The sequence below is a fragment of the Arvicanthis niloticus genome, chromosome 1 (genome assembly GCF_011762505.2).
Source record: "Arvicanthis niloticus isolate mArvNil1 chromosome 1, mArvNil1.pat.X, whole genome shotgun sequence".
Taxonomy (NCBI): Eukaryota; Metazoa; Chordata; class Mammalia; order Rodentia; family Muridae; genus Arvicanthis; species Arvicanthis niloticus.
The window spans coordinates 55391163-55416331 of record NC_047658.1 but is presented as its reverse complement, the minus strand read 5'-3'; the positions used below and the strand labels follow the sequence as shown (position 1 = coordinate 55416331).

Genomic DNA, 25169 nt, shown 5'->3' with positions numbered 1-25169 from the left:
ACTGTCAATTAAACTGAAAAAAAATCATTTCATTGATTACCACTTTTATTGTTTAAAATAGTTCCATTCTCTTGTTTTCTGTTTTACAAGATTTTGACCACTAAGCTTTTCAGAAATAAAATACTTGGGATCAGAGATACTTTAAAGTTTCCTAAGCTTTAAGTGGCAGATCTGATATCTTTAAAATTTCAAATTATATAGTAAGACACGAAACCTTGGTGTAGTTGGAAAAATTAGAACAATATAGTTTAAGTACTAACCCCAAGGTGCCACATACTGCGTACAATTCCTTTCTATATTTACAAATGTGAAAGTATTTCAAGAACTGGTTTCAATGTTTACTTCAGCATACTGTATTAATTACTAAGCATACTGGGGCTGCTGAGTGCTTCATCTCTCTAATGTATAGTTTTTGTTGTTTTGGGGGGTGTTTTTTGTCTTGTTTGGTTGGTTGGTTTTTCAAGACTGGATTTCTTTGGCTAACCTGGAACTCACTCTGTAGACCAAGCTGACCAAGAACTCAGAGATCTGCCTGACTCTGCCTGCCAAGTGCTGGACTGAAGGCGTGTGCTACCACTACCAGTATATAGCATTCTTCACTACTATGCCAGTGTTTTTTGTTTTCTCTACTCATGGTCGTTATTACTATTTGCCCTGTATTTGTTCTATGCTTTGGATGGATATGATCAATAGGTTCCATATAGTGAAAATCCTTTATAAAATGTTTAAGTGCAAGTCTTTCTTATGACTGATACTTTTTTCACAGAAGTAGGTGGAAATTGAGTCTAAGAGTGTCCTGGGTTATCCATAGCCTCATCACACAGGTCTGGAGTTTCCATCCTCAAGGTCATCAAAAGTTCCAGGATGACTCCAGCCATCACATGACATTCCAATCAACGGAAATGAGAAGTAAGCCAAGCTGAAGGGAGAGCATCCTATTCGGATTGTGCACAGCATTTCTGGTCTCTCTGAGCTACCTCTCTGAGAGGGGCTGGGGAGTAATCATTTAGCTGTATTTGCTACCATGTCAAATAAACTTAGGTTTGTTGGGAAAAGCATAAAGCAGAGGTTAAGAAAAGAGCTAACTAGCAACGTGTGCCTTATTGACCTCCACTCTAAGGTCAAATTCGGTGTGCATTTATCCCCACTGTAGTAAAGTGGCTGATTTTTTTCCATATTCACGCATGAATATGAATAAACACAAGGCCATTTTCTATTGACATTGTGCAGAAACAACTCATAAAAGGAAAAAAAAAAAAGAAACTTTTTTCTTTTCTGAAATCATAGGGGAAATGTCATGAGCCTTCTCCCAGGGGTACATTGCTCCACCCAGTGGCTTGGAGCTCTGTCCTGGCACAGTCATGCTAAAAACCATGCACAGCTGTGGCAGATCATGTGCTCTACAGGGCGGGGTCACCCTGGTCATTTATTCTGCCAACTGCCAAGGTAAGGTTTAAAAAAAAATACTGGTTTTCTTGGCCCAAAATACCTAGTTACAGAAAATAAAGTTTTTTTTTTTTTTTTTTTTAGTATTGTACCACAATTGTTAAAACAAGTCAGAAGTTCCAGAGCTACTGACTGTCATCTGAGGAGGAAACCCATCTGGCTCCTACTCCACTGATCTGAAAATATCTGAAGCTACTACATTTTCAACATTAAGTATATTTTGGTGTTTTGGAACCCTGATGGACCTTATTTGCCTAACAACTCACTGTTCAGCAATTGAGACATTGAGAGGAAAGTGAATCTGAAGTCCTTGATATCATATAGGAGGGTTTGCAATAGCAGAGGGAGCCATCTACAGTACATTCTACAGATTCCAGGTCAGAAGCTAAAGGGATCATGATGCCATGGTAAATGTCTGTACCACCATCATCATCATCATCATCTTCTTCTTCTTCTTCTTCTTCTTCTTCTTCTTCTTCTTCTTCTTCTTCTTCTTCTTCTCTCTCTCTCTCTCTCTCTCTCTCTCTCTCTCTCTCTCTCTCTTCTTCATTGATTTCCACTTACTAATACAATGAAGCCAGTTATTTTCTTTAAACCTCGAATTTACCATTTCTACTAATCTGGCTAACTAGTTTACTACAGGGATTCCCTTTTCTGTCTCCTTGAGGGCTGGCCCACTCAGCTTTATATAGATTCCAGAAATCTAAACTTTGGTCCCCATGCTTGCTCAGTAAGTGCTTTACCCACTGAGCTATCTCCCCAGATCCTGCCCATTGTGTTTGTTTTCATTTTGGAATCATTTAGCTGTGTTCAAATACATGGTATAGCCATGGGACAAAAATACGGACCCAGGAATCCAGGACACTTTTTTCTCTGATGTCTGTCTTCTACCATGGCACCAGTGAGGCTTATAGCATAGTAATACTAGTGGCCATATAGAAAATTGTTTCAAAGTTTAGAGCCAGGAGAACTCAGATAGTCCTGGAATCTGAACCAGGTCTGAGGCAGTGCAGTATAGAGCTAGAGAAGAGGGGCCGGATGTAAAATTGTGTTCAGTGCCTGAACGAGAGGCCAGGCTCTGGGTTAAATACTCATCCCAAGTGCATCCTAAGTTTAATGAAAGCATGGGCCTTGGGCTGGAGAGATGGCTCAGTGGTTAAGAGCACTGACTGCTCTTCTAGACGCCCTGAGTTCAATTCCCAGCAACCACATGGTGGCTCACAACCATCTGCAATGGGGTCTGATGCCCTCTTCTGGTGTGTCTGAAGAGAGCAATGGTGTACTTATATACATAAAATAAATAAATAAATCTTAAAAAAAAAAAAAAAGAAAGCATGGGCCTTCATTCATGCTGGCCTATGTTCTCCACAGCTAAGGAGTGAGAGCAACACCTTCTAGTACTACCTGAAACTTTGCATGAGCAACATCCAAAACCTGAATGACACCATCACCAGTGAGGCCTAGGACCCAGTGGGAAACAAACGTTAACCCTTTAAGGACTGAATTGTGTGAAGGTCTGACAAATGAATGCTATTAACACTGTCTTGTGATTATGCAAGGCAATCAGATGTAGGGGAAAATAGATACTGCCTCTGTTCTTCACAGGTTAACAGAATTGTGGAGGGAGCTAAGCCAGTAGTCCCAAACAGCATGGCAATGACCTCAGCTAGGTTCTGCGGACAGCATAGTAGAAATGAGGGACAGACATACCCAAGTGTGTCTAAAGGTCTAGAGAAGCTCCATGTGAGGCAGAAACATAGATATAGATAACAGAGCAACAATATAGATAACAGAGTTATCTATAACTGACCACCAGGTATCCTGGCCAGGAATGATTAGTCTTAGCTGCCTATGGTCCCTAAATCCTGGAATTCATCTTTTTTCCCACTGGCTGGTAGAATAGGCTATGAAATTATTAGCCTGTGAAAGCAGCCTTACCATGGTACCAGTAAGGCTTATAGCAATAGTAACATAGTAGGATACCCTGGGAAACAATTGGAGGAAATCCCACTCTCCTAGATATTAGAAGCTTAATGATCAGGCATTCACTGGGCCTGTGCACAGCTTCCTTGCTCACTACAGAAGCAACAGAGAAGATGAGAAACTAAAGACCAAAGTCTTTCCCCAAGTGTGTTACTGGACAGGAAAAATCACGGTGTGCCAGGGGGCTAGAGAATTCACCAAGTAAGAAGGGTGGTCTATTCCATGGTAATTCTGTACCCTAGCCAATAAGGAGCTTTTATGTATCAACAGTGATGAAAAAAAGGATGGGACCACATCCTTCAGTTGTAAACTGTTCTTCTCCAGGAGAGGTGTTATTTGTTGTTGCTATTGTTGTTAGGCCAGGTCTCACCTAGCCCAGGTTTGCTTTGAACTCCTTACATAGCTGGCAGATGATCTCGAACTCCTGATCCTGCTGCCTCTACCTCCCAAGTGCTAAGTGTGTGACACCACGCCTGGTCAAGACTGATACTCAAAAGAACAAGAACCATGATGACTGCAAATACGTAAGAAAGATCACCTGAGATCACTGCCCACCTGTGAGCACAAACATAAAACCAAGAAACACTGGTCCAAAGTTAAGATATGGCCAAGACTGCTGCTTACCAACCACTGGGTGGCACTGTATACCACAGACAGCTTGGTTGCTAGTACACAAATTTTGGGGGTGTATCATGAAACTTCGGTATGAATGTCCAAAGTACATACAAGTTAATATTATTTCCCATAAAATGGACATTCTGATACACTATAACACTAATTAACCTTAATGATATTAAGCTTAATGAAAGGCACAAAGAACAGACTACTTCAAATAATCAAGTTCATGGATGAAGTTGGTGATGGCCAGAGACTAGGAGAATGAAGAGATGCTATTTCACAGGTACAGTGTCAGGGAAGATGAAACATTTCTGAAGGTGGATGGTACTGGGCACAGTCCTCCCTCACCATTGCCTCCCAGCCCCCCACCTATCCAGCAGTTATAGCAAGGTACAAGGAATCTTAGATTTGGTTTCCACTGCTTTGGCTTGCAGGTCACCTCAACTTCCCTCCTTAGTACTGATCAGAACGCCTAAGTCTGCCCATCTTGACCAAAAACTTAGTATGCAGTACTTGATGTGCTGTCCATTTTGTCCTGTGCTTTCACTGAACAAACAGTAACTGGGAGCACTTGTTTGTGAACCTGCCCTTCCTGGACTCTAATCTTCATAGGCAGAGGCCGCCTATTACAATCTATTATGTAAGCTCAGCGCCTTGAACGAGGGCTGGCACATAGTAGATAATTAATCAGTTTAGGAAGAGTATGCACCTTTGACTGCTGAACCATCTTACTGGGCCCTCTCTTAGGCTCTTAGAGTTAAGGAAACTATTCTTTAGGACTAACTGCTATTCCTGGGTTACTATGGAAGGAGTCTGATCTGCTTTTCCCTTGTAGAAAAATACAAAGGAGTATTTTGACAGAATCACTTTTTGTTAAGAGAGCCATTAGTTTTACTGGCTTTAGTTAGCAGAGACAGTTGGTTCACCTAGAATCTAGAGAATTTGCAAGGGCATTTTTTTTTTTTTTTTTTTTTTTTTTTTTTTTTGGTGATGAGTAGAGTGCATATACAGGTTTTTATCTGTTGTTCCTTGCTGACTTCTATTAAAATTTTGCCTCATAGTTCATTCTGTAAACTACTGGGGTTTGGACAATAAATTTGAGGTCATCCAACTTACAAATAACATTTACAACTGTCTTTAAAATGTAGACGTGGAGGTCCTAGGAAGACAGAAGAGCAAACGTTTCCATTGGCTGAGCACACACCGGCTGTGCTGGGCACCAGCAGACTTCAGGGCTGCTGGGAGGAGACCCAGGTGTTCCAGGAGTTTCTGGCAGACAAGGCTTACACAAAGAAAGGGGGTCGCTGTGGCCGGTGGGGGTGGGGGACCATCTCTTCTAGCCATCTGTTGTGGTCAGGAGCTTAGGGAGTCACTTAAGTCCACCTGGCCACAGGGCCCTATGGCACAGGCCTACAATCACAACTACTTGAGACACTGAAGGGGGGAGGATCAGAAGTTCAAAGCCAGTCTGTACAATTTAATCAGTTAAATCAGTAAATAAAAAGTACAGTAGCTTGATCAAGGTCCTGGGCTTAATCCCTAGTTACAGGGCCAGGAGCAATCAGTTTCCCAGTCCGTAACCCAGAGATAACAATGTTTACCTCAATAGACACTTACTTAACAATGGCTGCTATTATTCCATTATCTAGATGGAGTCAGGAACTGCTGATCAAGGCACATACGAATCCTAGCCAGCTGGAACCGAGGTCACCGTACACTATCTGACTTGGAGAGAGAACTTGCCCAAGGTCACACAACTCTTAAATGGCCGGGGGGGGGGGGGGGGGAGACAATCCCAGGACGAGTGTATCTCTGAGCCCCACTAGCTGTGGGAACTCGAGCGTGACCAGCGCTCCTTTCACTGCTTCACAGAAACCCAGAAACCCACCCACAGGAGAGGGTCGAACACAACAAAGGGCGGAGGAGGCCTTGCTAAAGTCATCGAATCTCAGAGGTGATTGGAATCTCGAGGCTGGGGTGAGAACCAGGGAATAGTGAGCCGCGTCCTCCCCAAGCAAGCAGAACAGATCACCTTTTACACTAGCTCCCTCGGCGGGGAGGAAGCATCGAGTCGTGGGGCAGCCTGAGAGCTTACGTAAGGCCACTAGCGGCTGCGCCCCGGTGTCCCCAGAGTGTGCGCAGCGCCCGGGCGCGGAGCAAGGGCGGGCCTTCCCCACCACACAAGCTTCCTAGCCTCTCCGGATGCAGGGACCACCGGCCCCAGGGCCGCAGCGTCGGGGCTGGGCGCGGCGTCCTCCCACGGCCCCCAGCTTCCCGGGGGAGGAGCAGCGCATCGCGCAAGCATCCGGGATCGGCGGAGGGGGCGGGAGGAAGGGCGAGAGGAGGAAGCGGGATTTAAACGAAAGGCGGTGACGCCACACAAAAGATTCCTATAGGCTCCGGGGAGGTTACGGCCGAGGTGGCGGCGGCGAGCCGGGGGCGAGGCGGACGCGAGGAGGCGAAAGCCGCATTCGCGCGCCGGCAGGCGGGTGTCCCCTGGCCTGCGGTCTCCGCCCTTCCTTTCAGTTGCTCGGAGGTCGCTCGGAAGTTGCTGGTTGACAAACATGGCAGGAGTCCCGGCCCGGGGCGGCCTCCGCGACGCTGCGCTCACCTTCTGAGCCGACTACCCTGGGGCGTCGGATGCTCAGGGCCCGCGGGCTCTGCGGGGAAACAGAGATGGAATCTCCACGACAGCCGGTCGCCGGTCGCAGGCCATTCAGGCAGGGAGGGCGTGCCGCCGCGGCGCCGGGCCGCGCACTCTGAACCGCCAGGCGGGAAGGCGCGGCCGCCCTGCACCCTGCGTTGCAGCCTCCCGCCCGACTGACTCCGCGCGGCCGCCACAGAGCCAGCCACGCCCTCGGCCCTGTGGCCGCCCAGCGCCCCAAGAGCCGGAGCAGGAGATGCGGCCGCGCGCCCCCGGGCGTCAGCTCCGGCCGCCGTCGCCAGCCAGTACCGTCTGGCGGGGTCGCCGCCCCTGAAGCCCACGTGCGCTGTTGAGCCGGGTCGCCGCAGCGCAGCGGCTGACAGCAAAGCCTGCCGGGGCCGCCGCCCGCGCTCCTCTAGGAGCAGAGGATTTTGATTTCAAAGGAAGGAAGGAAGGAAGGACAACTCCCAGCCTCCCTGTCCCGCCCTCTCCGCTCCGGCGGCCCGGCCGGCCATGCCCAGGAAGGTGGCGACAGCCCGGCAGCGGGGACTTTTCTGGTAGGCTCGTGAAGAGGGGCGCGGACCAGGAGTCTGCCGTGCCCCGGCTCACGGTTCCCGCGAGCTACACAGCACCCCGAAGAGCTTGCCGCGGGCTTGGGCCCGCCCTGCGACGCCCGGCCACCGGCCGCCGCCACCCGGATCTCTGTGCCCGCCGCGGTGGGTGGCATGATGGTGCGCGGAAGGCAGCGCGGCCCTGGCCAGCTGAGTCGCGGCGGCGGTGGTATCGGGCTCCCCAGCGGCATGCCAGTGCCCCCTGGGCGCGATGGCTAGCGGCAGCGCCGGGAAGCCCACTGGCGAGGCGGCTTCTCCGGCTCCTGGGAGCGCCGTCGGCGGGGCCAGCTCGCAGCCGCGGAAGAGGCTGGTGTCTATCTGTGATCACTGCAAGGGCAAGATGCAGCTGGTGGCCGACCTGCTGCTGCTGTCGAGCGAGGCGCGGCCGGTGCTCTTCGAAGGCCCCGCCTCCCCTGGCGCTGGTGCCGAGTCCTTCGAGCAGTGCCGGGACACCATCATCGCGCGCACCAAGGGGCTGTCCATCCTCACCCACGACGTGCAGAGCCAGCTCAACATGGGCCGCTTCGGAGAGGCGGGGGACAGTCTTGTGGAACTGGGCGACTTGGTGGTGTCGCTGACCGAGTGCTCCGCACATGCGGCCTACCTGGCAGCCGTTGCCACACCGGGCGCTCAACCTGCACAGCCTGGCCTTGTGGACCGCTACCGTGTGACACGCTGCCGCCACGAGGTGGAGCAAGGCTGTGCTGTGCTGCGAGCCACCCCACTGGCAGACATGACCCCACAGCTGCTGCTGGAGGTGTCCCAGGGCCTGTCTCGAAACCTCAAGTTCCTGACGGATGCGTGCGCCCTGGCCAGTGACAAGTCACGGGACCGCTTCTCCCGCGAACAGTTCAAGCTGGGCGTCAAGTGCATGAGCACCAGTGCATCCGCGCTGTTAGCATGTGTGCGCGAAGTGAAGGCGGCGCCCAGCGAGCTGGCCCGTAGCCGGTGCGCGCTCTTCAGTGGGCCCTTGGTGCAGGCGGTGAGCGCTTTGGTGGGCTTTGCCACCGAGCCTCAATTCCTGGGTCGCGCAGCTGCTGTGAGCACTGAGGGCAAGGCGGTGCAGACCGCCATCCTGGGAGGTGCCATGAGTGTGGTGTCGGCCTGCGTGCTCTTGACCCAGTGCCTCAGGGATCTGGCGCAGCACCCGGATGGGAGCGCCAAGATGTCGGACCACAGGGAGAGGCTGAGGAACTCGGCCTGCGCCGTGTCTGAAGGCTGCACCCTGCTATCTCAGGCTTTAAGGGAAAGGTCTTCACCCAGGACTTTACCGCCAGTGAATTCCAATTCTGTGAATTAGCACTCCCCGCCCCCACCCCAGCCCCCATACCCGATTTCCACCCCAGGCTAAAGGAAGACACTTAACTCCTTCCCTCTCCATTTATACCAAAGAAACCATAGGTGACCCCTCCCCCATGTTAAATGCTCAAGAGGAATTTTCCAGAAGGCAGGGCCATGCACTCAACGTGTACACAGAGGGCCCAGGTGTCTACCAGCCCACTCTAGAGACTCAGACAGAGAAGATGGGTAGTCTGCTGGCTGCAGGATTACCCCTACACACTCCAGCCCCTCAACTCAGTTATCAATTGAGCAGGAAAGAGGTCATGGGTTCATTTCTTTCTTCTTTTTAATTAAATGAAAGGTTACCTCAGTTTTCACTCCTTTAGACATGGATGTAGCTACCTTTTTGTATGTCGTTATTTTTGTTGAATTAGAGTATACACGGTGTGAAAAGAGTATGACTTTGCCATATGATTTGCAAGTGGGGGGAAAGCTACTGTGAGCGTGAGTTTTATTTTTTAAGTTACACTATAGAGTGATTTTTTTTTCCCCCAATGTCAAGTTTTTACCCTGCATGTACTGGAGTATTTATTTCATCTATTAAATTGTTATGTTTCTCAGATGGCTTTTTGCTGTATTTTCGATAACTGTGCATGCTGCCTGTCATCTGTGGGAAGGAGCTGTGGGGGACATCGGTTTACTTCTGACAGCAGGTGAATCCCCAGTACCTAACCTTTTCCCTCAAGTATTATTCCTCTGAGTATCCTTGCACCCTAGAAAGACAAATGTATGTGAACTATTCTTAAAGGCAAGCGAGAGGTGACTGGATTATGCAGTGCTTGAGGGCGGGCTGTTAGTAGGGGTTTTGTCTTCCCTCTAGTTTTTCTGGAAAGTAATCTAGCCCTCTTTGTCCTCCACTCACCTCTCCAACATAATTAGCGAGTCATGGTTCAGGCTTACTGATTTGTATTCAGCCTGTCATTTTCAGGTTAAAGCACTTCCTAATACTGTGCGGATGCTTCCTTGCCAGCTCACAGGATATTGCATGGGACTATGTATCAACCGAGTGCCTTTAGCGTCTTCGGTGAGGCTAGGCCTAACTCAGAAATATCTATGGCTTTAAAGAAGATTCTAGGCAGTTTGATGGAGGAGGATATCTTCTGGAGAGTATTAAGAACTTTCTAGAGTATAACTGCGGGGGGGGGGGGGGGCGGGAGGGAGGGGGGGCTCGTTTTTCTGACCTTGATTCCAAGTGGTTGGTTGCGTATTGGAAGAGTATTTTTTTTTTTGATTGAAATTATGTCGAGGTAGTTTGGCTTTTCTGTAGGTATGTAAAGGAATTTGGGATGGGCTTTTTCAAAAGGGAGACACTGTTGAATAGTCCCTTATTAAAAAGAGTGACAAACAATCTGCAGCCTTAAACCTGGAAGAGCCACAAGCACAAAAACTCCTATAGCTTTCAGTGTATCATTTACTTTTTTTTTTTTTTCAGGGGGATTTATTGTGCTTAAACCTTTTGCAGTGCCCACAGATCTGAAAAGTTTTCACCATAAAATATTAGAGTGAAAAAGTCATACGACTGACTTGCTTGAGTGGCTGTATTTATTACAAGAATATGAAAGTTAACTTATAGAATCATTTTTCCCCCACAGTTTCTTAGAAAAAGTTAAAGTAATAAGGTATATACATTTTATTTTCAATGGTCAGGGGAAAGCTGGCTGTGGTGGCTCACACCTCCAATTCCAGCACTTAAGAGGCTTAAGTAGAAGCCTTGCCATAAGTTTGAGGCCAGCACAGTCTGTCTCAGACAGATATGCATTAGGAATTAAATAAGAAATGGTTAAAGGAGTAGTTTTCTCTGATTAGATCTTGCAAGAGTTAAGGTATAAAGTAAAATAAAGTGGCCTTGAGTATGTTCCTTATCCCAGCTCTTTTGTAAAGTTTAGTCTAGATCAGCTTCAGGAGATTGGGAAGTGGGGTGCCAAAGGAAATCCTACATACACATGGAAATTATTCACTGGGTTTACGAAAATAATGATAAAGTCTAAATTTTGTATGGTTCCTTTAGTAAGCAGATCACAGAGAGTAAACTGAAAGGAATAAAGGGCCAGAAACCTGTAATTTTGGTAATTAAGAAAAAAGAATTGTCAGTTTATTCTTGGACTCTCTCCTTGAAGAACTAATTTTAAAACTATGCAAGCTAAAAGGAAAAAAGACTTGCCCGATCTCCTTGCGTGCCATTAACTAGCTAGTCTCCACGTTAAATTTGAAACTGCTCTTCCTCACAGATGAGTAGCGGTTGTTTCAGTGCTCGTGTATATGATAGGGGTTGAGTGCGGGATGTTAAAAATCTCTGTCCTTGAGAAATGTGATATTTAACTTCCTTTTTCTCTTCGGTTTGTAAGGGTCAGGGTTTGTCCTACAGTCTGGTGTCTTGAAATTATCTCTTGTCTTTTCAGTAGGTTTTTAGAAGCCAGAGTGAGCAATGCACAGCACTGTTCTGTGTGTCTGCATGCAGTGCCTGGTTAGGAACTTGGGCACTGCATGCAGACACACAGAACTTGGGCATTCTAACTTCTTTCCAGTATATTAGTTGCCAAACTTCTTTAAGTATTCCATGTTTTTTTTTCTCCTTTTTTTTATTAGATATTTTATTTACACTTCAGATGCCATCCCCTTTCCCCATTCCCCCCCCTTAGAAAACCCCTATCCCATGCCCCCTTTTCCTTTTTGCATTTATACATTTTTTTAAAAATAATGTTAATCATAGGCTTTATAAGTTTGGAATTGTTCAATCAGAGGTGTAACCCACTGACCAACCTAGATATAACAACTATCTTAAAGAAGTATATCAACCTATTTTATAATAGGCTGTAATGAGGTCAGCAGAGTTACTGGTTCCAGGAATAAAATCAGAACGGCCTCATTTCACTCTGCCTTCCTTTTATAAATATGTAAATTAAACTTCACTACCACCAACTTCCAGTCCATCCCTGGGTTCTTCTGACTTTCCAGGTCAAGGTTTGTAAGTCAGGCTTAATGCAGAGCCTTAATCTTTCTGACCAAAAGATGTCATGAACCTTCTTAGGAATGCTAAAGAGAAAGATGGAAAAACAGCTGAATTCCCTGAACAAAAGCCATTGTCTGTGACAGTCAACCCAAGGAAGAAATGGGACAGAACAGGCTTTCAAGCATATTGGGGGGGAGGAGATCAAAACAAGACAAGAAGCCTTTCTTTGTCAGTTTAAAGTTTGGACTTTGTAATTCATCTTGAGTTCTTGGTAAGAATGCAAAACTGTGCGTGCGTGTGTGTGTGTGTGTGTGTGTGTGTGTGTGTCTGTGTGTCTGTGTGTGTGTCTGTGTGTGTGTGTCTGTGTGTGTGTGTCTGTGTGTGTGTGTCTGTGTGTGTGTGTGTGAGAGAGAGAAAGAGAGACTAATTCTGGAAACGTTCTGGAAACGTCAGTTAACGGCTGAATGGTGGTTATTTTTCACTTTCCTTTTAAAGCTGGTATAGGGATATGAGATATTTTGCAGTTTGAGACAGCTAATTTTAACAGGAACACCTGTTTTTCTGAATGAATGGGACTGGTGAACAGGCAGAATGGAGCGGGGGTGGGGGGGTGGGGGTTGGGGGTTGGACAGAGGACCTCCCTGAGTTAGCAACCAAGAAGTGCACAGAGACTGAGAGGACTTGGAGAAGAAATCCACAGACTTAGCACCCCTGCCAGTGGCTGCTGCCTGACTTGACCTTTGGCTCTAGTAAGTGAAAGAGTTCTTAAGGAGACCTGGGTTTTAAGGGCAGAAACAGACACTTGTGCTCCAGGCAGATCATCAGTTTGCTCCATTATTTACTTTGGTTATCTGATTGGTCCATTTTGCTTAAGCAAAGTTTCTGGGAGTGATCTGCTTCCCTCTACAATGATAAAAGGCTCAAAAAACTAGTTGTCTAGATACAAGGAAAACCTATTGTTAGCATGGGCATCTGTGATTGGGGTTAGTTTAATAAAATTGGGGTCAATTTAACAAAGCAGCGTGCCCATTAAGGTCAGAGGCTATAATGCCTGACACACAGATTTTGGTTTAGGCTTTTAAATGAAACTAATAAAATGCCTGCAACGAGTTTACATAAGCAAGTAGTGAAATAGTTATAATGGTCATTCACTGGGCCAAAAGTCAGTGGGAGCCAACTCAGATACAGCTGTGAATGATACAGATCTAGACTCAGTACTGCTGTGTGGTCTAAGGACCTGCAGCATCTGCATTATTCTGGATGCCACCTCAGCTTTGTTCAATAGAAGCTGGTCTGTGTTGCGTCAGGCTCTTCAGGTCATTGATGCATGCCTAGGTTGGAGACTTCCTACCCTATAGAGTATGCAAGCTTCTTTTTATTCTTTTTCCATCTTTAAATTTCAGGATACACCACTTGTGTATCAGGGGCTATATCATTTCTATGAGCTCCTCCTTTACTCTGGTGTTCTTTTCTCTTGGATATTTTGAGATTAAGCCTAAGTCTTTGTATGTGGCAAGCAAGTGTTCTGCCTCTGAGGTATGTCCCCAGACCCTAAGAACTTTCTTTTGTAAATAGATGTTTGAGTGTGTGTGTGTGTGTGTGTGTGCGCGCGCGCGCGCGCGCGCGCGCAACTATGCATGTGTCACAGCTTACATGTGGCGATCAGAGGACAAGTTTGGGAATTACATCATCAAAGTTGTATAGCAATACCCTGGAAGCCATCTCTTCAGCTTGAGAATTAAGCACCTCTCTCCTCTTTTTTTTCTCTCTCTGGCTTTATGTTCTTACATATTGTCTTTTGTCCTAGAAATAGCAAGGTGAATTAGAAGGGGAAAAAAAAAAAGAGACAACCTGTGAGCTCTTTGACCACTCAAGAAAGAACACTTCACGTCTGTGTTTATTTACTATTTTGTATAGGGTTTTGTTTTCTGTTTTTGTTTTTAATGAGTTTTTGCCTGCATGCATGTCTGTGTACCATGTGCATGCCTAGTGCGTAAGAAGGTCAGAAGAGGGTGTCAGATTCCCTGGAACTGAAGTTATGGATATTTGTGAGTCACCGTGTGGATGTTGGGAAACAAACCTGGGTCTCCTGTGAGAATAACGAGTGCTTTTAACTGCTGAGCTTTCCCTCTAGCCCTGGCTACTGAGTTTATAAAACATACTCACAAGCAACTTAATGTGCAGACCTATTAAAATATGTACTGCAGGAAATCTATATTGTAGTATGTGATACACTCAAGAGATAGGGGCTCTTTAAGGGTGACCAGCCTCAAAAACTAGAGTTGTCTTTTAGAAGACTCTCACAGTGGCAGGAGTGGGGACTGAGACGAGAAGCTGCTACTCACATGATGGATGCATTGTCAGAGGGTACACAGGATCTCAGTCATACCCTGGTCCTAACCCTGCCTAGTAAGAACTGCTCTTTGGCACAGGAGATCTTACTCACATTCACCCTGGGACTGTTCTGTGTCAGTGTGAGGTAGCATTGACTGAGTCCTGGCTTTATTCTCAACTGTGGGAACTGAAGCATCTACTATCCTTATTTCAGCCTCTTTAGTTTACAAACCACTTTCACCCATAATGTGTCCTTGGGTCCTTAGAACACTCTTGGGAGGAGATAGGTATTACTCACTGTGTCTGTCTTCCAAACATTTGTGCCTCTGTTTTCCCGTTGTAAAAATTAAAGCAAATATTTACAGTGAACTCCATGAAGGGGAAGACTTCGTGATGGAATCCACCAGAGTAGCCCCATCTACCTCACGGCATCTTCTCGCTGAATGTTAGCTTCACATGGTTTTCCTTGACATTCTTGCCTTAACTTGGAGTGCTCTGACACAGCAATTGCCTTGATGCTTTCTCTCTGTCCTCTGAGACATGTTCTGTGTAGTTTCAGGCCTCCAATCCAGACTCTCTACAACACTGTATGTCTTAAAATCTTTCAACTCTTACATTTTGTTCTTCAGGGAAGACTTAGATGTTAAATATGAATTCGGTCATAATTGAAAAACAAACCAGTCCCCTCAGTTTGAAACTATGGCTTACAGTGGAGTTATAAGATGATTTATGTGTTCAAATGTATGTGTTTGGGGTGTGTGTGTGTGTGCACACATGTCACAAGGATATGTGAAAGTCAGAAGACAACCTTGGGGAATTGGTTTTCTCCTTCCACCTTTATATGGGATCTGGGCATTCAACTTGGGTCCTCAGGCTTGCTAAGCTTTGTCTGCTGAGTTTGCTAACTGACCCTATTCTTAATGTGTAGCACACATGTATTCAGTTTTGGCTAAAGAAAAGACAGAGGAGAGTTAGTCAATCCTGTTTTAGAGGAAGGGAAATATAATTTGGGATTCGTCCAACTTGAGTGTGTCACTTCCCCAAACTGCTGAAGATGTGAGGTGTATTATCCAAGCACAAATTACTTCAGAATACAAATCACTTGTAAACAACCCAATTATTAACAGTTAATTCATTCATTTTGTGTGTCTCTCTGTGTGGGTAGATAATCCCACGACTTTTTTTCGTGCTAAATGAATGCTTTATCACTGAGCTGTAGCCTCCTTAAATTTTGGAAGGTACTGAAGCAAATACCGATCAAGCAAAATCATTTATCGGTTACCTTGGCTCTCCTGGCAAACACCTTTCAGGAGGTCTGGACTGGTGGCAAATCTCCAGAACTGGAGAGCTACTGGAAGAAACGGCATCATCTCGCTGAATGTTAGGTTCAGGGCAGCTTGGTGACATAGGCCCTTTCCTTTCACCTTTACTCTTTGGGTAATCACCAGATTCCTGTTGTAAAATCAACTGACCAACAGCCAAAAGTGGCAAATACCTGTAATCCTAGCACTTGGGAGATGGAGGCAAGAAGGCCAGAAGTTTAAGGGCTACATGAGACCCTATGTCAAAAAACAAAAACAAACAAAATCCACTGAGAGAGAGGGAGAGGGAGAAAAAGAGGAAGAGGGAGAGGGAGAGAGGATTTTGTAACTAAATAATATTTTGGTAAACAGATTTTCCTAAAAGGCTCCCTGACAGCTGTTTCTTCTCATATCATGTTAAACACAAGTAGTACTAATTTTCAAAATAGGTAGTTAAAGCTATGTGTAGTGAGTGGTTCATGACTTTTAAACTAGTGCTTGGGAGGCTGGGGCAGGAGGATCAGAAGTTCAAGGCCAGCTTCAGTATAGTCTGGGCTAGATGAAACTGCTCGCCACCCTCTAACTCACACACCCTACCACAAACACAATGAGGAAAAAAAAATCCCATAAGCACTGGAGAGATGGCTCAGCAGTTCAGAGCACTGGCTGCTCTTCCAGAGGCCCTGAGTTCAATTCCCAGCACTTACAAAGTGGCTCACAACTATTTGTGACTCACATTCCAGAGGAAATGATGTCCTCTTCTGGCCTCCAAGTACACCAAGCATGCCCACAGTGTACAGACATACATTCAGGCAAAATACCCATAGACATAAATAAAATAAAACAACAATAAAAATCCCAGCGTAGTTCGAATGATCTGTAGAAACAACTGTAATTTCTACCTTACTAAGTAAGTATTAAAAAGTGTGTGTGTGTGTGTGTGTGTGTGTGTGTGTGTGTACATGCTGGCAAACTCCATACAGAGGACGTTAATTAGAGCTACTGGCAGTTGTGAGGATACTGATAATGGAGTTCAGGGGTCTTTAGTAGAGACTCCCGAAGTTGGCTGTACATTGAGGATGCTGGGTGCCAGGAACACAAAGATGATTATCATGTAGTATAGTTGGTAGAGAGGCAAGGAAGATCACAGGAGAACAGCTTAAGCACCTAACCTTTTGCCTATCTCCAGTCCTCGTAATCTCTAGTTGGAGTCATATTGGCTATGTTAACCTGCCAGAAAAGAATGGTGCTGGCTGGAACTGATTTGCCCACCTCTTTCTAGTGACCACATGTGAGAGGGAATTTCATGATTTGTTTTCTGTCTAATTGAAGGTTGGTTTTCTAGAGAGGCCATAGGTACCTTGGAATGAACAAGGCCCATGTATCCTTTTCTAATCTCCAGGTTGTGTTGACGCAAGATGTAAGGCTCTTTGAACATACTAAGTCTGATCTGCAGAGAATGGAAGAACATGTCCTCTCCACTTGATGCTAGCCTGGTCTTAAGATCAGGAGCTTGTGTGGTGCTGGTAGGACACATTTACCTACAGATAGATCCTAAGTCTGACTGCTTTTATAGATCACCAAGAGCTGAGTTGGGACAATAGAAGAGGCATATGGGTGGGAGGGTGACTGGCATGTCTCTTTCGTCCCTGTCATCCCTAGGTATCAACTAGACTCTCAGTACGCTGGTTAATGAAAGGGTAATAGTAGTTGGCATGGTTCCTCCTTTATATCACTCAGCTCTCAACTGACACTTTGAGGGACACAGAACTCTCTCAGGAGAGGATGCTTAACTGAAACTGCTTGCCCAGGTCACAAGCTGCTAAGTGGAAACAGGAAGATATGAACCATGGGCTATCTCTGACAGAACCTAGTATTAGGACTTGGCTACGTCAGTGAGTGAATTTCTAACATGGAGTCCCTCTGCTCTTTTAGATCATATGCTTCTGACCTAGTTATTTCTTCACCATCCAGAGGGTAATTTCTGTGAATTTTTTTCCTGAGTCTCAAACATTTGGTTTGAGCTCCTCCTGGGCCACTACAGAGCACTGTGTAGAGCTTTTAGTAACTGACTCAGGCAAAACAGACATAGAGAAAGGTGGGATACTGGCTGTAGCATCCTATGGGTTTTGGAGGATGCCTGAGCAAGACTGGCTTCTGGTTTGTTAAGGAACCTTTGGGTCTCTAAAGATGCAAATGTCTTTGTTGTTCACCCACTCCGCAGTTCTTCCCACAATCCTCCCACTAACTCGAGGGCAAAAGCTACACTCCTAGTTAAGACGTTTCCAGAAGGTTGAGTCTCATAGCTGCCTTGCAAACTATGCCTCTGACACTGAGCTCTGTGTGTTCTTTTGGTCTCTAAGCTGTTGCACAGGCTAAGCTGTCTTTCCTTCTTCACCCCACGTTTCTTTTTCCTCCCCCATTCTTCAGGTCTGGTAACAACATCTTCTGTGGGCCTAGACTTATTACACACTCCAGCCTCTGCTCTCCTGAGGCTCCCAGCTGCACATGGATGTCCGAGAGTCTGAGAATCCCAAGGCCCTGAACTCATCACAGGCCTGGGGACCCCTGAACCAGCTCTGGCTTTCTCACATCTCAGACTTCACTTTCCTTTCTCTGGAGCAGTGTCTCCGAGCTTCCCTACAGCCCAGCCCTGTGGTAGAGTGGACTCTGACAGACAGGTTAAGTGTAGAGTAAATCTTGTAAAGTAAATCTTGACCCTACACAGTGACTTCCATCTGTCAAAAATTTTACACATTCATTATTGGCAGCATGACACTGGATGGGGCCCACAGAAAACAAAGGCAAGCCATTACCACTGCTGAGGCCTCTTCTTCCTCTCTAGCCCAAGGCCTGGTTCTAGTAGCATGGGTGTAAGGCATCCCATGCCCACTCTCATCCCTGTTGTGCTTTGCTTTGTTGGCTTCTCAGCGAAGTTTCTCTCCTGTCTTTCTAAGTACAAGAGTGTTTTCTGGGTCCAAAGCTGAGGACTATCAGTGTCAGGACAAGGCTGCCATGGCCTGCATGGGGCCTTTGTAGGCCTTCCGGAGGCTGAAGATGTACTTCAGGTGGCTGAGCTTCTGCTTAGCCTGCTGATAGACACCTATAATCCTAGCTTTGGGGAAGTAGGAGAATCAGGAGTTCAAGATTGTTTTTTGGGTACATAATAAGTTGGAAGCCAGGCTGGGTTACACTAGACCCTTTCATTCATATATATATATATGTGTGTGTGTGTGTGTGTGTGTGTGTGTGTGTGTGTGTGTGTGCGTTTTATGTATGTGAGTATTTTGCCTGCATTGTAAACTATATACATATCCATGGAGGCCAGAAGAAGGAGTTGGATCCCATAGAACTGGAGCTACAAATGGCTGTGAGCTGCCATATGGGCAGTGGGAACCAAACCCGGGTCCTCTGGAAGAACAACCAGTGCTCTTAACTACTGAGACATTTCTTCAGCCCCCAGAAAAATAAAATCTTGTAAGCTCCCCAGGTATTTGAGTGAAACTCCAAGGAGAAATGAGAGGATTTGGGTGGACTGACCTCTGTTTTGGGGGATTGGGAATGGGGGCTGTTACATTGATAGTTCTTCTAGGGCCTAAGCTAAACTTGAACTCTGGGTTGTGAACTGTAGGCCTAGGTGTGCACCTGGTAATGAGTTTAGCTCTTCTCCTCAAGGGTCTAGAAACCATTCGCCACCCTGGGAAGTTGGTCTTTCTCACACATCCACTGAGAACCAGACTCCCCAGGGAGCCCTTGAAGTTGGCGTGAGAATTGAGTTCTGGCTTCTAGTCCTGTGATTGTTATAATGCAAAAATTACTCATGGCTTTTCATAATCAGGTTCAGGTTATGATAATGTACTTAAATTTGTTTCTGGAGTGAGCAGTGCCCAGTACACACACACACACACACACACACACACACACACACACACACAGTACTCTGCTTCCCAGACCTAGACCTCTCTAAATGGAAGAAGTGACAGACTCAGGGGATGAAAAGTCCAAGACACTAGGGAGTTCAGGAAAAGTAAAAGTCTCAGAGCAGCTGGGTATGGTGAAATATGTCTATAATCCCAGTACCAAAGAGGCTGAGGCAGGAGGATAGCCAGTTTAAGGACAGCCTGGATTATAAAGTAATATCCTGTCCCGAAAATACCAATCAGTCAACAAACAAAACAAACAAGCCTCAGAAGATTCCAGGCCACCAGTACATTTGAGTTAGGGTCTTAGGCTACCTACACATTAGTAGACCAGGCTGGTCTTGAACTCACAGAGACCCACTTGCCTCTGTCTCTGCGTCTGGTAGGATTACAGATATCTATCATGCCTGATAGGTGGCCTGCTTTTATTTTTAATATGTATTTATTTATTTTACTTTATTAAAGTTTTTCTTACTTATATGCATTTACACCACATGGCCTGATGCCCATGGAGGTCAGAAGAAGGCATTGGATTCCCTGAAACTGGGCTTACAGAGGATTATGAAACTACTTACTGTATCGTGCTAGAAACTGAACTTGAGTCCTTTACAAGAGTGATTAACTGCTCCCTAGCCCCAAGGTGGCCTGCTGTTAAGAATCAGAAAAACATGGTTCCATAGTGTAGCGGTTATCACGTCTGCTTTACATGAAGAAGGTCCTGGGTTCGAGCCCCAGTGGAACCATTGTAGCTTCGGGGCTGGAGAGATGGCTCAGGGGTTAAGAACACTGACTGCTCTTCCAGAGGTCCTGAGTTGAATTCCCAGCAACAACATGGTGGTTTACAACCATCTGTAGTTGGATCCAATGGCCTCTTCTGATGTGTCAGTGACAGTGTGCTCCTATACAGAAAATAAATAATTCCTTTAAGAATCAGAAAAAGCAGGGATCAGAGCCATAATTTAGAATTCTATTCTCCCAGCATTGGGGTTACAGTGCACAGGATGTAAAGACAGTGTGAAGAGAAGCCAGTGCATCTGTCTTGGGGCATCTTATCCTCTCCCCAAACATTCTCCAAAATATACATACATATATTTTTTTAAACTTATAGTGGTCTCATACACCTTTCATCCCAATACTTAGGAAGCAGAGGCAGGCAGATCTCAGAGTTAAAGGCTAGTCTTGTCTACAGAGTGAGTTCCAGGTTAGCCAGGGTTACATAGAGAAACCCCTGTTTTGAAACAACAAAAGCAAAACAGAAATTTTATTTATTTATTTGTTTGTTTGTTTATATATTTTGTGTATATGTGCGTGCGTGCGTGCGTGCGTGCGTGCGTTTGTGTGTGTGTGTGTGTGTGTGTGTGTGTGTGTGTGTGTGTGTGTGGTCTGTGAGTGTACCATGGTACACAAGTGAAGGTCAGAAAACACCTTTGGGAGTCTCTCCTGCCACAACGTGGATCATGGAGCTTGGACTCAGGTCAACTCAGGCTTGGCAACAGCACCTTCAATCCACTGGTAGGTTTTATCTTGGTCTTTGAAAAGATGTAGATTCAGAAACGCACCAGTCTTTAAAAGAAGTTAGGAGGCATTTGATACAGAGCGTTGATTTATTTACACTGTGAGGTACAGAAAGGAAGACTGTGAGTTCTCTGGCTTTTCTTGTAGTGATAGAATTTTATAGAAACAATGAAGGGAAGCCAGGAAATGCACACATTAATTGACTATCAGAACTACTTGAAGTCTCTTTCTGGGAGGCAAGCACTTCCTCTGGCTGGTACCAGGGCATCAGACTGTCCCTTCCCCCAGCATAGGATTCTGTGGAAATTTAACTCTTTGGGATTCTTTGTTTCAATAGTCTGACAGCCAAAGGAAAGGTCACAATGTCTTTTTTTTTTTGTTTTAAGTGTCTTCTCCTGCTGGGGGCCACCGTGCTGGAATGATCTGTTGTCTGAGCTTTTGATGTAGCTGTTGCCGTCTGAAGTCATAGCAAGCCTTGGTTGCCAAGTGAGACCACCCTCACTGGGCTCACTAACATTCCGGAAAGGAAAGAGGGTGTCTCATCTGTACCCTACACTCAAGGATATAAAAACAGTTAACAATGGTTGGCAGGGGTGGGGTGTGGGCCAGTGGGGTAACTCTTTGGTGGTGTAGCTGTCCTTAAACAATCCCAATTAAACTTGTGGGCTCACTAGGCTGGATTTGGATTTGTTTGATGTGTCCTGGTCCTCCCTATCTGGAGTGAATAGAAATAGACTTCCCAGGAAAAGTCATGCATCAGTATTCTAGGCTCTGGATATCCATGTGTACAGCATCCAAAGGCTAGGCCACCTAGCTAATAGCCTGCCTCTCAGATCCCTGAGGGAAGCCCAGACTTAGCTCCATGCCTCACTCTTGTCATAGGGCTGTCTAGATAACTGGATATTCAGGGCTCCTTCCCCCAGAAGCCTGAATATATATTTAGGCTGACAGTTTCTGGAACCTTCCTTGAGGCTGAGTACCAGTGATGCAAGTGCACCATTCCTTACTGGAATTGGAGCTTCTGGCATATAACCTGCTTTCCAGTGCTGACTACAATCACCTCAAGTCCTGCAAGGCTCAGGAATGTCTGTGGTGGGTTTTTTGTTTGTTTGTTTGTTTGTTTTTGTTTGTTTGTTTTGATTTGATTTGTTTGAGGCAGAGTCTTTCTATGTATCCTTGGGTGTCCTGGAACTTGCTGTGGGCACCCTGCTGGCCTTGACCCCAGCGATCACCTGTCTCTGCCTCTGGAATGTTGTTATTAAAGGCTTGTACTGCTATGCCTGGCAAATCTGTTTATTTTTTTATTTTTTATTTTTTTGAGGAGCAACATAGAAATCTCTGTCCAGTGTCCTTTGAATCACCCCTTTGGTCTTGGCCTTTATCATTATTATCTCTATGAACATGAGTTTTGAGTCTTTCCCGGCCCCTGCCCAACCCCCATCCCCCATCTCCCACCCCCACTAATTAATAATTAATAATGATACATTAGGATAGTATCATACTAATTTCCTAGATACATCCCATACTTAAAACTGTCAGAAATTATTGCGATTTTTGTGGGTGGCTTATTCTCAGGGAGAGAAGTTTATGTGCTCTTTTAGAAGGGAAAGAGGGTCATGTTGGTGTTCTGTGACTTTTCCTGGGGACACATGAACAGATTGTTTGTTCATCTCAGATAGTAAATTTGATAACAGGCCAAAGGAACAATTCTAGCCAAGCCTAGTTTGGTAAACCAATGAGCTTACTTACAGGACCATGATGGTTAGTTTATAGAGTGTGGGTGATTTCAGAACAGTGGCATCACTGAAAAGCTGCACCTCAGCAATGATGACCTCATGCAAACTGCATCATGAAATCTCACCTTCACTTAACCTTGCATCTCTTAAACACTGAGAACTTTCCAAGATCATAGTAGCTTATTGTGTTCTGCTTATTCTGTTGTCATGGCTACTGGGCCAGGCATTCAATAGGTCATCACAACAATCTGGCCTCCATGATGGTAAGAGGGTTGTAACAGACGTGTGTGTGTGTGTGTGTGTGTGTGTGTGTGTGTGTGTGTGTGTGTGTGTGTAGTATGTTGAGGGCAGGAGGATAGCTTTACTACAACAGCTGGGGATGGTAAAACAGGGTTAGCTGTGCATATAGCTTCTGATGCAGTGAGTGGATATTCACAACCATGGACCTTAGCTTGGTTATTTTTCTTAATACGGAAGATTTGGGAAATAAGTGCCATCTGTAAAGATGAACTAGCTGAGAGGTGAAGCCTGCCTGCTACTGCCATACAGAAAGAAGCAAAAGATTTTGTAGGATGCAACTCCATGCTGCTTTAGGTGACAGCCTTGCTTAGAAGCTTTACCTTCTGGTACAATTTGGAAGCCTTTGGACGTTACATAATGTTCTGGGGAATAGGGAGTTGGCCTTAATTGTCACCCAGAACAGTGGTTCCAAGATGTTGGCTGAGGATCAGAGCATATCCATGACAAAGATCTCATGTCTGGGCAGAGTGGAAAAGAACATTGTGAAATGTCAGCACAGCAGCTACTTATAGTGGACTCAAACACCTTCATGGGCTTCATGGATATATTCTGAGTATATCCTTCCCCCATCTTTCACGAGACGTTATCTTATGGCAGTAGTTGTCATTTGTAAAATTGTTCCTGCATTACTAAAACAGCAACCTTATTCTGGTGTATCTAGCATCTAAGGGAAGTCTCCGGAGTCTTAGGTTTGTCCCTTGTGGCATATGTTTGAGTCAATGCTACTGTGCTGGCAGTGCTGAGGCTCAGCACCTCTGACAGCAGCCAAGGAGTGCCCGGCCGTCCTAGGCACCCTCCCTCAAGCAAAGCTGGCACCTTGGCTACTGCGTGAGAAAAGAATCTCAGGTTTATTGTAAAGAGTTTATTGTAAAGAGGATAGTACACAGTTTTGTTTAGTGACAATTTTGGTTTCTTTAAAACCCCAGTTATGTTATATGAATATGTTTTTGTTTTAACATTAGGTGTAGGATAAAGGGGCGGCTTCCGAATGTCCGCAGCAGCTGACTATGATTTGTCTCATTCTCTGGCATGGGAGTGATTTTGCCAGTGGAAAATCAGTTACATTTGGAATTCTGGTCTTGAGAGGGTACAAAAATACCACAGCCTGGAGAGGCTGCAGGGGTTGCTCTCCCCCTGCTGATGTTCCTGTCTGTTTTTTGCAGTTTGTCAAGTGGTCATGAGCAAAAACAGAAGAAGAAATTGGATATCCTGACAGAGAAGGTCAAACTTGCCCCAAAGAACTTGACACCCCTAATCAGCAGGAGAGATCAACACCTCCTTTCCCCTCTGACCTCCTTTCTCACCTACCTAATGTTGGAAGGGATTGGGGGTGGAGAAGGGTGTTAGATATAAGAACACAATAAAGTAACCAAAAAAATGCGCTTACACTTTTAGATTTAAGTTTGGGGTGAGTGGATGGGGTATTTAGGAAAACTTCAATACACACCCAGATTTGAGCACATACTTCTCCTGAGAGTTACCTTTGGTGTTTTAATAATGGCTAGATATGACTCTGCATCATCCTAAGTTACATTGTTTAAAAGTTGTACTGTACAATATTGTAAAGATTAAGTCACGTTTAAACATTAAGTAAAAGGGGGTAGGGCTAGAGAAATAGCTCAGTGAACTCTTTGGCATGTGACATGAAGGCCTCATGCAAAAAGGCTTGGAGGAATGAAAAAATAGGAGGCATCCTTGGGGTTGTTGGCTAGCCAGCCTAGCCCAGTTGGTGAGTTCCAGGTTGCAGTAAGAGACCTTTTCTCAAAAACTGAGGTGGACAGAAGAATGACACTGGTGGGTGACCCATGGTCTTCTGGTATATCTGTATGCACACATCATACACATGAACATGCACGCATACCCATATCTTCACACAAACAGATAATACAATTATGTTTAAAAAGGCTTATTTACATGTTTTTTTTAAAAGAATTTCCTTTTGTAAATTAATTTAGAAGGTGGCTTTATGAAGTACGTTGCTTGGGGGTTTAGGGCTGAGAGCAGATGGTTAGCACAGTGCAAAAAGTGGACACAAATAGTGTGGCCCTACCTTGCCTGAGGTGTCTGAAGACAAACACTATCTCTGTAGGTCAGCTTGCCGGTGACACTGAAGTTCATTGACCACCATTCAGCAGGACACATGAGCTAGGTCGCCTGGGCTGCAGGCCTCTTTCCCTTCCCGTGCCCCCTTATATGTCTCTGCCTTCTTACCTTGCCTCCCTGTCACTGTTTCAAAGATTTTTACACACATGTGAAAATTTATTTATACACATTGTGTGCCTACATGTGTTCATATGCATCATGTGTATGCGGGTTTCTGAGGAAGCCAGAGAGGCCCTGGAGTATCAGGTAGCTGTGAGCTGCCTGATGTGGGTGCTGGGAGCTGAACCCAGGTCCTCTGCAAGAGCAAGAGCCATGCTTAACTGTGGAGCCACCTTTCCAGTCCCACCAGCAGTATCTTAAGAGATAA

The 25169-nt window shown here is 45.6% G+C and overlaps 1 protein-coding gene, 1 long non-coding RNA gene and 1 other non-coding gene across 3 annotated transcripts; all 3 read left to right on the top strand.

The window, feature by feature from the left end:
• The first annotated feature begins 5877 nt into the window (after nt 1-5877).
• On the top strand, nt 5878-24086 carry LOC143442859 (uncharacterized). The gene is made up of 3 exons (XR_013111413.1): nt 5878-6001; nt 9205-9296; nt 23863-24086. It is a non-coding gene; the product is annotated as an uncharacterized LOC143442859 (long non-coding RNA).
• On the top strand, nt 6079-9203 carry Tlnrd1 (talin rod domain containing 1). Its single transcript, XM_034501792.2, has one exon. The coding sequence runs from the start codon at nt 7514-7516 to the stop codon at nt 8600-8602; it is 1089 nt and encodes a 362-aa protein (XP_034357683.1). The 5' UTR covers nt 6079-7513; the 3' UTR covers nt 8603-9203.
• On the top strand, nt 19819-19891 carry Trnav-uac (transfer RNA valine (anticodon UAC)). Its single transcript has one exon. It is a non-coding gene; the product is annotated as a tRNA-Val (tRNA).
• Nucleotides 24087-25169: the final 1083 nt, after the last annotated feature.

Coding starts and splice junctions, on each gene's coding strand:
- Tlnrd1 (XM_034501792.2), top strand. CDS start 7,514: ATGGCTAGCGGCAGCGCCGGGAAGCCCACTGGCGAGGCGGCTTCTCCG.